This window comes from Ostrinia furnacalis, unplaced genomic scaffold, assembly GCF_004193835.3.
Source record: "Ostrinia furnacalis isolate ACB-3 unplaced genomic scaffold, ASM419383v2 OfSCF0518, whole genome shotgun sequence".
In the NCBI taxonomy this organism is placed as follows: domain Eukaryota; kingdom Metazoa; phylum Arthropoda; class Insecta; order Lepidoptera; family Crambidae; genus Ostrinia; species Ostrinia furnacalis.
Genome location: NW_021130757.1, coordinates 164,001 through 174,917, shown reverse-complemented (window position 1 = coordinate 174,917; position 10,917 = coordinate 164,001). Strand labels below are relative to the sequence as shown.

At 37.7% G+C, this 10,917-nt stretch overlaps 1 protein-coding gene across 1 annotated transcript; it reads right to left on the bottom strand.

Moving 5' to 3' along the window:
• Window positions 1–8,527: 8,527 nt before the first annotated feature.
• Window positions 8,528–10,581, bottom strand: LOC114366028 (cytochrome P450 6B2-like). The gene is made up of 2 exons (XM_028322790.1): window positions 9,159–10,581; window positions 8,528–8,850 (listed from the first exon to the last, which is right to left on the bottom strand). Exons 1-2 carry the CDS (start codon window positions 10,519–10,521, stop codon window positions 8,657–8,659), a joined length of 1,557 nt encoding a protein of 518 aa, XP_028178591.1. The 5' UTR covers window positions 10,522–10,581; the 3' UTR covers window positions 8,528–8,656.
• Window positions 10,582–10,917: the final 336 nt, after the last annotated feature.

Sequence of the window (10,917 nt, the reverse complement as noted above, 5' to 3'; positions counted from 1 at the left end):
CAGGACACCCTTTACAACGTAACCTCACTTCACAACTTCAAAAGAGTGTGACAATACCGCGTCCGTTCAAGTCTGATTGGAACCATGAGTGATATCGGAACGATAAACGTCACCATCTTATTCACGTATTTCTGATATTCGGTTTGGCCGAAGCTTCGGCTGGTTTTTGGCCGAAAACGAAAATATGGCCGAATGTCCATTTTTTGGCCGAAAATGGCCGAAAACGAAAACGAAAACGAATATTCGGTCGGTCACTAATTATCAGTAAAAGAAATTAATGCTACTAGCGCCGTTAAAACATCGGTACCGTCACCACTTCCACCACCAAAGAAACTTTTATGCTCTAAGTCACATATCAACCTCGACGTGTGGTCTATCATTTGAAATGCTCCGAATAATATACGTGGCTATGTGTCTAAGCTCCATTTGCTATGGTGCACCAGTTTGGACCAACAGAGCTACTATAGGAGCCGCTCGACGGAAATTACTCCAAAGTCAACGCCTTGCACTGATTTTTCTTTGCAAAGCTTACAGAACTGTGAGCACGAAAGCCCTGCTAGTCCTGGCTGGTGTACTGCCGGTCGACTTAAAGGTATGTACTTTGTGCGTCTATGTACTTCGCATCACAGGAAAATATAACCTCCAAGTTCTTCAATAACGTGATCGTTCTAAAATAAGCTGATTATTTGATTCCCGACAAGTCGTTGAAGAGGGATTAGTTACTGAATGGCAAAAAAGATGGGATACGTCAGTNATTAAACCCTAACTCTGTACCAAATTTCAGCTCTCTGAGTTTATGGGAAGTACTAGTTCTATTTTGATGATCATCAGTGAGTGAGTGAGTGAGTGAGTGTCGTAAATGCGAAACTTTGCTTTCGCTTAACTTCGGAACTAAATGACCTACAGACTTGAAATTTTGGATTTTAAGTATGTGATTATAGCTTACTAGATGACGAAAATTTCTGCGTTCTGGTCTTATCCAGTATCCAGTTCTCAAATAGGGGCCTGAAAATGCGGCGAAATGGTTCCAGTAAAGGATGGTACGGCAGTGTTTGCTTCGCGCTCGACTTGGCGGGGGCACTGCCGTGCCCCCAGATCTAGGAAGTCGTTACGGTCTATTTTAATGACAACGCGGTGATAAATGAATGTAGCTTCTGGAGAGCCTTATGCTCCAACTAAAGCACATCCCTATCTCAATAATTTAATCAAAATAATTTCATAGTCCCATTTAAGTTTCTTGTATTTAGGCTAAGTTTTTATTCAATAAATTTATCTTATCTTATTTTATCTTATAATAAACCAACGTTAACGTTAGATATACTCGTAAATACATATAAATAACGCATAGAAAACTTACAGTGAGAGTAAACAAAATCATTAATAAAATGATGTCAACTAGAATTTATTAACAGCTTGATAGACGATAATTCTCAAGACTGTTAGCTATTTGCCAGCAAACAAACTTGATAAAGTTGAGCTTTGACTATTGGAATTCACCAACCTAAGGTTTAGAATTTTCTCGAATCGGATAATATTCTTGGTACTAACTCCCTTTGTTTAATATTATTCAATTTAGTTATGAATATTATCTTAAGTATACTAATAAAAGTTATAATATTAGGGCAGATGTTAATATTTTGACGTTACCTACAACTGAATGGTTCCATCAATATCATTTTCCAAGAATTAGCTGAAACCATGTGTAAGATATTAACTGATCGTCTAGACTTTAAATATTTTATAAGACATTTACGCGTGTGTAGGCATTTAGACATTTATGAATAGAATTCGTGGAAAATTTTGCTAATTTTCTTATTGTTGTTACGATTACAATGTATACATAATTCCATTCCACATTAATTATATTTATTTAGAGCTCTGAAATGAAATACTTAGAACTTTAGTGATAAAGGTCAATTTTATGAACATCAAAGGACAATAGTTAGTAGTTCGATACTAAAATCAATTAACTTTGCGTCTGTCATTAATTTGTTATTGTCTTACACGTAAAGTAAGTTACAAGGTTGATGTTGAAATGATTTATGATATCGCAGAATATCAATACAATCGCAGAATATCAATACAATCGCACAGTAGCAACAGCATCGACCGGGTCACAAATCAAGCGGGCGATAAATTCGTGACATTGTCAGCTTTGTGCTGTTTCGCTGTAGTTAGTATATCATCGAACTCGCCAACAGTCAACAAATCAGAATGTTGGAACAAAACAAATAAGGTTTACAAAATTTCAATTCACACATACCTTTTAAAATCAAAGTCAAAACTTTCTTCTTATTACAAAACAGTTAAAACCGCGATGAACACTTCTTCTTCTGCTTGTCGTGTCGACAACAAATCTATACAGTACCAGCCCAAAACTCCGCTACAAGAGTGGCGTTGTCAGTAGCATTCACTAAATCTTCCTGCGTGCAGTTGTTTGGGCACGCAGGGCGCGACATCATGGTGCTTACGCTGACATGTGACAAATCGCGATGAGCACTGGTATAAAATTACATAGATGACATTTAAAGTAGTGATCAACGTGATTTTAACATTTTGTAATATGGGGAATAATGACATTTTATCCGTGCACAGTTTATTCATCATCATTCAAGACACAAAATGCTCCCCTTTAAAAGACTTCAGGATGGGCTTCCCCAACCTAACTGGTCTTTCAGTCTGTGATCTACCCCAGGTGGTCAATTGTGGCTTCTACCCCATTTGAGATATTTATTAGTATTTTAATGTAAGGCTAAAAAATTAATCTTTTTCTTGTACTAAATGTTTATTGTATATTCGGTCTGTCACCACAAATCACTGCGTGACCAAACTGGACGCCGTCGAAATGTTTGCGGTGAAACCGATTGAATCGGAGGGCTGCGATTGTCGGTGAGGCTGACGCTCGAAAGTGATCCGAGCGCATTCTGTGCGGATTTCACGCGGCAGCAGTGGCGGTATTATGGAGAAGGCACGAAATGCACTGGATAATGCTTCTTCTAGGACCGCTGTGTGTAAAAGGCGCAAAATGCATTGTATGATAATACTGGGCTGGTCTACTTATCCTTAGATGTGTACAATACAACGTATTAATTCCAATGTTGCAAATATTCTATCACTTTCTCGCAAAGCGACATGACTACGGAAACTAGAATGACTTATAGACCCGCTTTGAGATATTATTTTTTAGAGTGTCTTTTCCTTCGCAATGTGGACACTAGAGCTATTCGTCTTAAATTTACATACTATCCAAATTGTCTCTTCTTGGCTAAATCAACAATTAATTGCAACTTTAATTTAATTTAATTTTTGAACACATGCGCATTTGTACAATGTGTAGTGTGTATCCTACTGCATATGGTTTTATGAGGTCATATCCTACTGCATCTATTTTTATTATAGTGTAACTGTGGGAAACGATTATTATAACCGTTTCCATTTACAGCTGGTGCACCATTGACAAGATGAATAGCAACTTATCTACTTGGTACACCATAGGATGGCCTTATTCTTTAACCTTATTTAGTCATTCTACGTCCCTGGAATATAAATAAAGAAAAACTTTAGCCACTTTCAATAACAAAATGCTGATTATTATTAATTTTCAGTAATAAATCAAAGGAAACGGGCAGAATTTTCAAAACAAATCTCACAAATCAATCAATGATAAGCAATACTTTTGTAACTTGGAAGTAGCAAATGACTCCAAACAGCAGGCTGTACGGAAATGAGGTCCTCATAAAGTTCAGCTTTTCATGTCAATATTGTTGTTGCGAAACTCGGAGGCTTTGATCTGTTGGAACAGGTTTCGTTATAAATATCTTTTGAATTATTATGGACATAAATACTGATATCATTTTAAAGAGAGAATGCTTATTGATTGATTTTAAATGATGATAAGTTAAGTAACTTAATTTCATTAGCTATTTAATTTTAGAGAATAAACAAGTTAGAAATACACAAAAACTTCAGTATAAGCCGAGACAGCTTAGAGATAAATTATTTTACAATAAATTATAACGTAACCTTTGTAAGCAGCAGTATCTTTTACGGGAAATAGTTATTGAATAAGGTAGTTAATACTTTCGACAGCCCTGTATATTTGTATGGGCGCGTCGATAAAGTGGTTCCATCACGCGAATTGTGGGCTCACACCAACCGCCACTGGATTGCTTAACGAGCATTAGCGATTAGTTAGGCCCACTGCGAATGTTTCTATTGCAGTTCATATTTTTAACACATTATGTATCCTTTCTGCTATCGAGCTCTACCACATAGATCTCCAATATCTGGCACTCCTCCACGAATTCTTCCAAATTTCGAAATTCTAGACCCTTTCCCTTTTTACTCTATGACCGTCTTTGGATTTGCATTGGCTGAAGATTTGAAATTTTAGCGTTAAGCAATGTGATGTGTGTGATACACACACGTGCACGATCTTTTTAGTAAAAGGAACATAGTACCTACAAGCTACAGTGTTAATGAAAATTAATTTCGATGGCCTTGGAGCACTATCTATGATTCGTGATAATAAACGCATTGCGATCACTTTAGACATAATAAAATCAGTTTTAAAACCGCAGTCTTTGGCGCAATAAAGATAAAGAAATACGTAAATAGACACGATTATTTCTAACGTAAACATAATTATGAATTGAGGATTTGGTTTTAAAGTGACAGTTATTTGATGGATGCAAAATTTTTAATCGCGTTTTTTTACGTTCATTTTTGTATTAATTTTATCTAGTGTGATTTTTAGTAATTTTATTCAATACTTGTATACAATTAACATTATTCATTTAAAATGTGACATTATTATCAAAATCAACAAACAATATCAATAGCTTGCGGCAGACCTAATCCAATTGACAACTGTTGGTCTACGATCGAGCACGTCACCGATTGAATAGCAATTGGGTAAGTTGACAGCTGAATGGACAATCGATACGCGGAAGTGAGTGCTGTCCGAGACTCGATTACTCGATTGCTGCGAGTTGCGGAAAGCTTATGGTTGTAAAACATGCGATTTGAATGCTATTAATGCTTTGGTGGAATTAATGGTTTGTGTACTTGAGTTTGGAATTGTAAATGTACACATTCTATTTATTTTACCTTTGTAGAGTTTAGTTAGACACTTAGAAATTTCCACCAAGTTTCAGAATATTGAAAATTTAGGAGTGAAAACTGCTAACGTTTAAAACAATGGATGTATTAATGTATGAACCAGATCTCTCAGCTCAGTATTCTTAAAGTAATAAAGTAATAAAGTCTTTATTGTGTATGAACAAAGGTTACAAGGGTTCTTATAAATAGGTTACAAGGTTCTTATAATTTTGATCAGTTTTTTCATTTACTCGTGTGAATATAAATTTATCTGTTCTAATACCAAAAACCATATAAAAGATGCGCACGCGCGGAAGCAATGGCCGCCGCCATCGCACTAGCGATCAGACATATCGCGATGAAACAAAACGATAACTTGAGAGACTAGACGTGTGAATAGAAGTATAGTGTGCATGAATATCACATAAAAGTGATCTATAAAAACATAGCAATAAGTAAATATTTTATCTATCAAGACAATCAATTGAAAACAAAAACTATTAATTCTCAAAGGACATGAACCTACGATCTTTCGCTTGCTCTGACTACTAAGTTATGGAGACATTACACCTACCAAAATATTTAGGTGATTCTGCGCTGTGAGCCAGCGTTAGTATAGGTTGTAGGCTTTGATTAGGTATGCAGGTAAATTATGTAAAAGGAAATAGGGGTCAATTGATAGATACTACTGACTCCAGTACGCAAGAGAAAAAAGAAGAAAATACATATTAAAACATGGTAATGTCTTACCTTTTTGATGGTAATGTCCAGTCCAAGACTCGTACCGTACGCGCCCTAAGCACCGTCATTTCATCACACTTACACTTTTTAAAACTTGTATTATATAATAATACAATAAAACCCATTACTTCAACCAACTATTCTCCCCGATAGACTTGTAAACCCGAAAATAGCGACGACAGCTTGTGACCGAGTACTGAATGGACATCCTTTCAACTCAAAGAAAACGTTCTACCTTCCGATATTTTTATTGACAACTAGCTTTTGCCAGCGGCTTCACCCGCGTGAAATTTCAAAATTAGTACGTCTAATCTTTTCACTCCTTGAATCAGATATCTCCAAAAAAATATATAACTTGATAAATACATATGTGGCTTGATAAATACGTCTAAGAGACACTATGTAATTACTAAGGTTACGTCTAACAGAATCAGTGCTTATTGCTGTACTTACGTCTGACAAACACCAGTCACTCGCAGAGCCCCACGCGTGGACCGTGTCGCTGGGCGACACTTACTGTCCGCTTTCTTGTTCCATTCTAGGAAGGTACAGAGCGGGACAGGTACCTACATAACGCCATATGACAAAATAGCAACATCAAATATGTTCTCCGGTGTCTGTGAGACTACCACCTCAGTCGCAGAAGGTTAATCCTCCTTCTGTCGCAGACGAGTAAAAAGGGCAGCGGCAAGTACCTTTAAACTGTTTCAAAATAAATCTAATATCTTTCGCACTGTCAGCCAAACAATGGTCTTCTAATCTTATTTATAGAAGACAAAGAATGGTTAGACGCACGCGAGCTTTCATAGCGGCCGTCGGACGCGCCCGATAGGCCCGATAGTAGAAGACACCTGCCGGAACCGCCGCGAACGTACGTCGAAGGCTGCGTGTGCCGATACTTACGATCATAAAGGTACTTTATAAACGTTACCTCTACTAGCTGCACCCGCGACTTTGTACGCATGAAAATAGAACAATATTTCCCGTTTTTGCAACATTTATCTTTACTGCTCCGCCCCTATTGGCTGTAGGATGATGGTTTATTAGTTAAAGCCTTCCTGGATAAATAGGCTATCCAACACTAACATAATTTTTTAAATCAGACCAGTAGTACCTGAAATAAGCACCTTCAAGCAAACAAACAATAAACAAACTATTCAGCTTTATAATATTCGTGTAGATCATGCGTAAATGTTGATTTAAAAAAAGAAGTCATATAAATACAAGCAGAATTCTGATGATAAATATCATAAAATTTTTATCCGAGTGAAAATATCGTGAAAAAGTTATGACGATAACACCCAGCTTTAAAAATAGTTGAAAAGGCTACGACTACACTCTAGGAACTACAGTTAAGTGATACAGGATCAGATAAGTTAACTTTTAGGTGATGTATCTCGACTTGAAACCAGAACTAGATTTTATTGTTGCAAGGCAAATCCGAGAAAAATCTGATCTATTCCTTTCTATACCATACCATTGGTACCTAATAGTTTTTATTACAATTCTTAGGTTATTGCGCTCTGCATCAAGATCTAAAAAAAAAGAACTTCCTCCTACAAAATTTTACTATCACGACTAGTCCAACAACCGGGACTAAGGTAGGAGTTGGTAAACAATTAATTTACAAAAAAGTTTAAGTGCACCTGACCTGGCAATAAACCCGGAAGCACATTCGCAAAGCTAAGACATAAAGCTTTACCAAATGACCAATTTGACTTGTAAAGTAGGTAAAACGACACGGTCACATTACGTGCCAAATGATTTCAACCTTGAGAATAATTTATTTCCTTAAATATAAGTAGATATGCACATATTAGTATAATATGAACGACCACTATAAGACCACAGAATCTATACTAATATTAAAAATGCGAAAGTAACTCTGTCTGTCTGTGTCGCTTTCACGCCTAAACCACTGAACCGATTTTAATGAAAGGCATAGAGATAGTTTGAGTCCCAGGAAAGGACATAGGATAGTTTTTATCCCGGTTTTTGAAACAGGGACGTGCGCGATAGTTTTTTTGTTACAGGCAAAATTTTACGCGGGCGGAAAGCTAGTACTTAATAGTATAACAAGTAAGACTTACTTCTGTTATCTAATTTAGTTCCATTTATGACACAATATGTTTTTGTCCGTTATCACATTTTATGAGTACTTGATATTATGTAATACTAATACATGATGATTGTCATAAATTGCTATCATACCTACTACTTAGATGATAACCCATATCCGGAATTGGCGTTGTAGTCCATTACCGTTCCTGATTACGACCTGTGATTGCAATATTTTCTGATAATAAATAAATAAAAGTACTTTAAAGTTTTATTTAAATCCGTCTAGTAGTGTTTGCGTCAAAAAGTAACAAATGTCCACACAAGCTTTCACTACATAAATTCGCTAATGATAGATCCAAATTATAATCAAAGTAATAAAAAAAAAAATTTCTTGCACAATAGTGTATTTACTCTGTACATTTTTTTGAAGCTATTATAAGTATTTTTTTATTTCTTAATTCAGAAAACCACAATTAATTACGACAATTCCCGTATTACCGCCGAAAATGGCAAGTCCTAATATAAAAAAATATTAAAAATTAACAACGTTTTAGGCGGGTTTTAGAATCGCGCTGACCGCTCGCTGATCGTCGGCGCTGACAGATCAATATTGTATGTAATTGAAGGGAACGTTCCTGAGTGACGCTGATCGCTCCGCGCCGACGCTTCATACATTTCGGCTGTCAGCGCTGACGGTCAGCGTGGGTCAGCGTGACTCTAAAACAAGCCTTAAAGTGCGCTATATTTTCACATCTTAGAATCCATTCACAGCCGACGCTTTCCTGTCTTTAAATATCAAGGGCAACTTCCCGCCCTTGGGGCTCTGCACGATGTCTGACGTAGGGTCGGCCTGCGGGAACCGCACGCTTCCCGGGGCCGGCTCCACGGTGAACCGGGACAAGATGGCCGCCAGTCCCGCGAGCGACTGCATCTGGCCCAGGCGAGTACCTGCGGTCACAGTATGGCGGTGAACAGCTGAGTTTACTAACGTTTTGTGGCTTTCTGCTTCACCATCATCAGCCAGTAGTGGCTAGAGACATGGCTTCTTAATAATAATATAATAATAATAATAATTTAATAATAATAATAATAGTTATTGAGCCCGAGCTTTGACTACTAGTTTCCAACATTCGTACGAATCTGTACTACAAAATGATAATGGCATTGAAGAAAATTTTCATTAGAATATTGAAGGCGGGTTACAGTTATTACCAAATTTGTTTTTGTTTTATTACAATTTCATAAAAATAACTTACCGATGCAGTTACGAGGTCCTTCTCCAAATGGGAAGAATACTGCTTTCTGTTTGGAAGTAAATTCATCTGGATGGTGCCTTTCGGGTCGGAATTCTTTGGGGTTGTCCCAATATTTGGGGTCCATGTGCAGTGCTGTCACGGGCACCAACATCTTCACACCAGGGTCTACGGTCAAATCCATATTTTTGAATGTATATTGCCGAACGCAATCTCTTAACAGATACCCTAAGGCTGGGAACATTCGCATGCTTTCTCTGAAAGCCCAGTCCAGGTACGTCATGTCTTTGACAGCATCGTAACTCAATTTATTGTTATGTTTAGCTAGAACTTCATCAATTTCTTTTTGCACTTTCTTCTGAACTTCAGGGTTATAAGCAAGCTGGTGGAGAGTGTAGCTTGTAGTCGATGAAGATGTCTCGAACCCGGCCGCGAAAAACAAAAACACTTGCGCCACTACCAAGACATTATCAAGCTCCATGGTAACCTTTTCGGGTGTACCATCTGGTAAAAATTTCTCAATCGATTCTATCGTAATCGGTCCTTTTTCTTTATATTCTAGAAGCAAATCTATGAAATCACCCCTGCCCGATGGCTTGTAGCCTCTACTTTCCTGAACTTGATTCACGAGGTTGAATATTCTGTCCTCAACTCTGGCAAACAATCTTAAGTTTTGACAAAGTGCGGGGAACACTTCTTTCAGTACTCCAACGACGAAGTCTCTGAATGTCACGTTGAATACATCGAAGCCAAGTCTGCGGAAATCAGAGTCCTCCTCGTTTAAGGAATTCCCATCAAGACCGAACCCGCAGCACCCGATGAAGTCGGTGGTGAACCGGGCCATAAGGTCCCTGGCATCTATGGGTGCGCCACTTTTAGATGCAGCTAAAGCCTTTATCTGTAATTTTTCAGCTCTTTCCACTATCATAGGAAACATAGCTTTCAGCTTCCCGCTAGTAAACGCCGGTGTCATTCTTTGCCTCAACATCTTCCAAAGATCTCCTTCGACTATAAACAAATTACGCATCACAGGCTCAATTACTTTTGGATATGGATGAAATCCACGGGCATAGAAGTGGGAGAATCCAGATATTAATACCTCCTTTACGAGCTCCGGATCTCTCACTATAAGCTCGGGCGTAGTTGACCTGTAGTATCCGACGGCTCTCTCATCTGGATACTTCCAGTACCATTCTTCGACCATCTGGCTCCTGCTCCGCTGCATAAGGAAGTTTTTGGAATTGTTCCCGAAAAGAATCACTGGCTTTTCATATTTCACTCCTTTTTTAGCCCAATAACTGAATGTTCTAGTGTTGTACAGGTAAATTACTACTAGTACCACGGCGAGTAAAATGAGCGCGAACATTTTACACAAATGACAAAGAAGGTATCGCGCACGACGCTCGGGCGCAACTGGTCCGCACTCCGCGCTAACTCATGATAAATATTTGTATATCAGAGTTAAGTAGATACAGCTTGTTTTGCATGATAATGCCACAGAACAGGTTTTGTCTAAACAAACTACGAGATTATAAAAATGTAGCTTTAGCCCACGGCTTCGCCCGCGTGAAACTAAATATTTCACTAAAATTCGTTCAGTAGTTTTTGCGTGAAAGAGTAACAAACAAATTCATACATCCATACACCCTTAGAAACTTTCGCATTTATAATATTAGTAGGATAGGATTTCGACTGTTTTAGAACAGCCGAAGTGATTGTTTATTATAAATTAGTGGTGATAAAAATAATCCTTTTTGTGGAT

Coding starts and splice junctions, on each gene's coding strand:
- LOC114366028 (XM_028322790.1), bottom strand. CDS start 10,521: ATGTTCGCGCTCATTTTACTCGCCGTGGTACTAGTAGTAATTTACCTG. Junction 8,851..9,158: donor AGGACCTCGTAACTGCATCG/GTAAGTTATTTT, acceptor CTGTGACCGCAG/GTACTCGCCTGGGCCAGATG.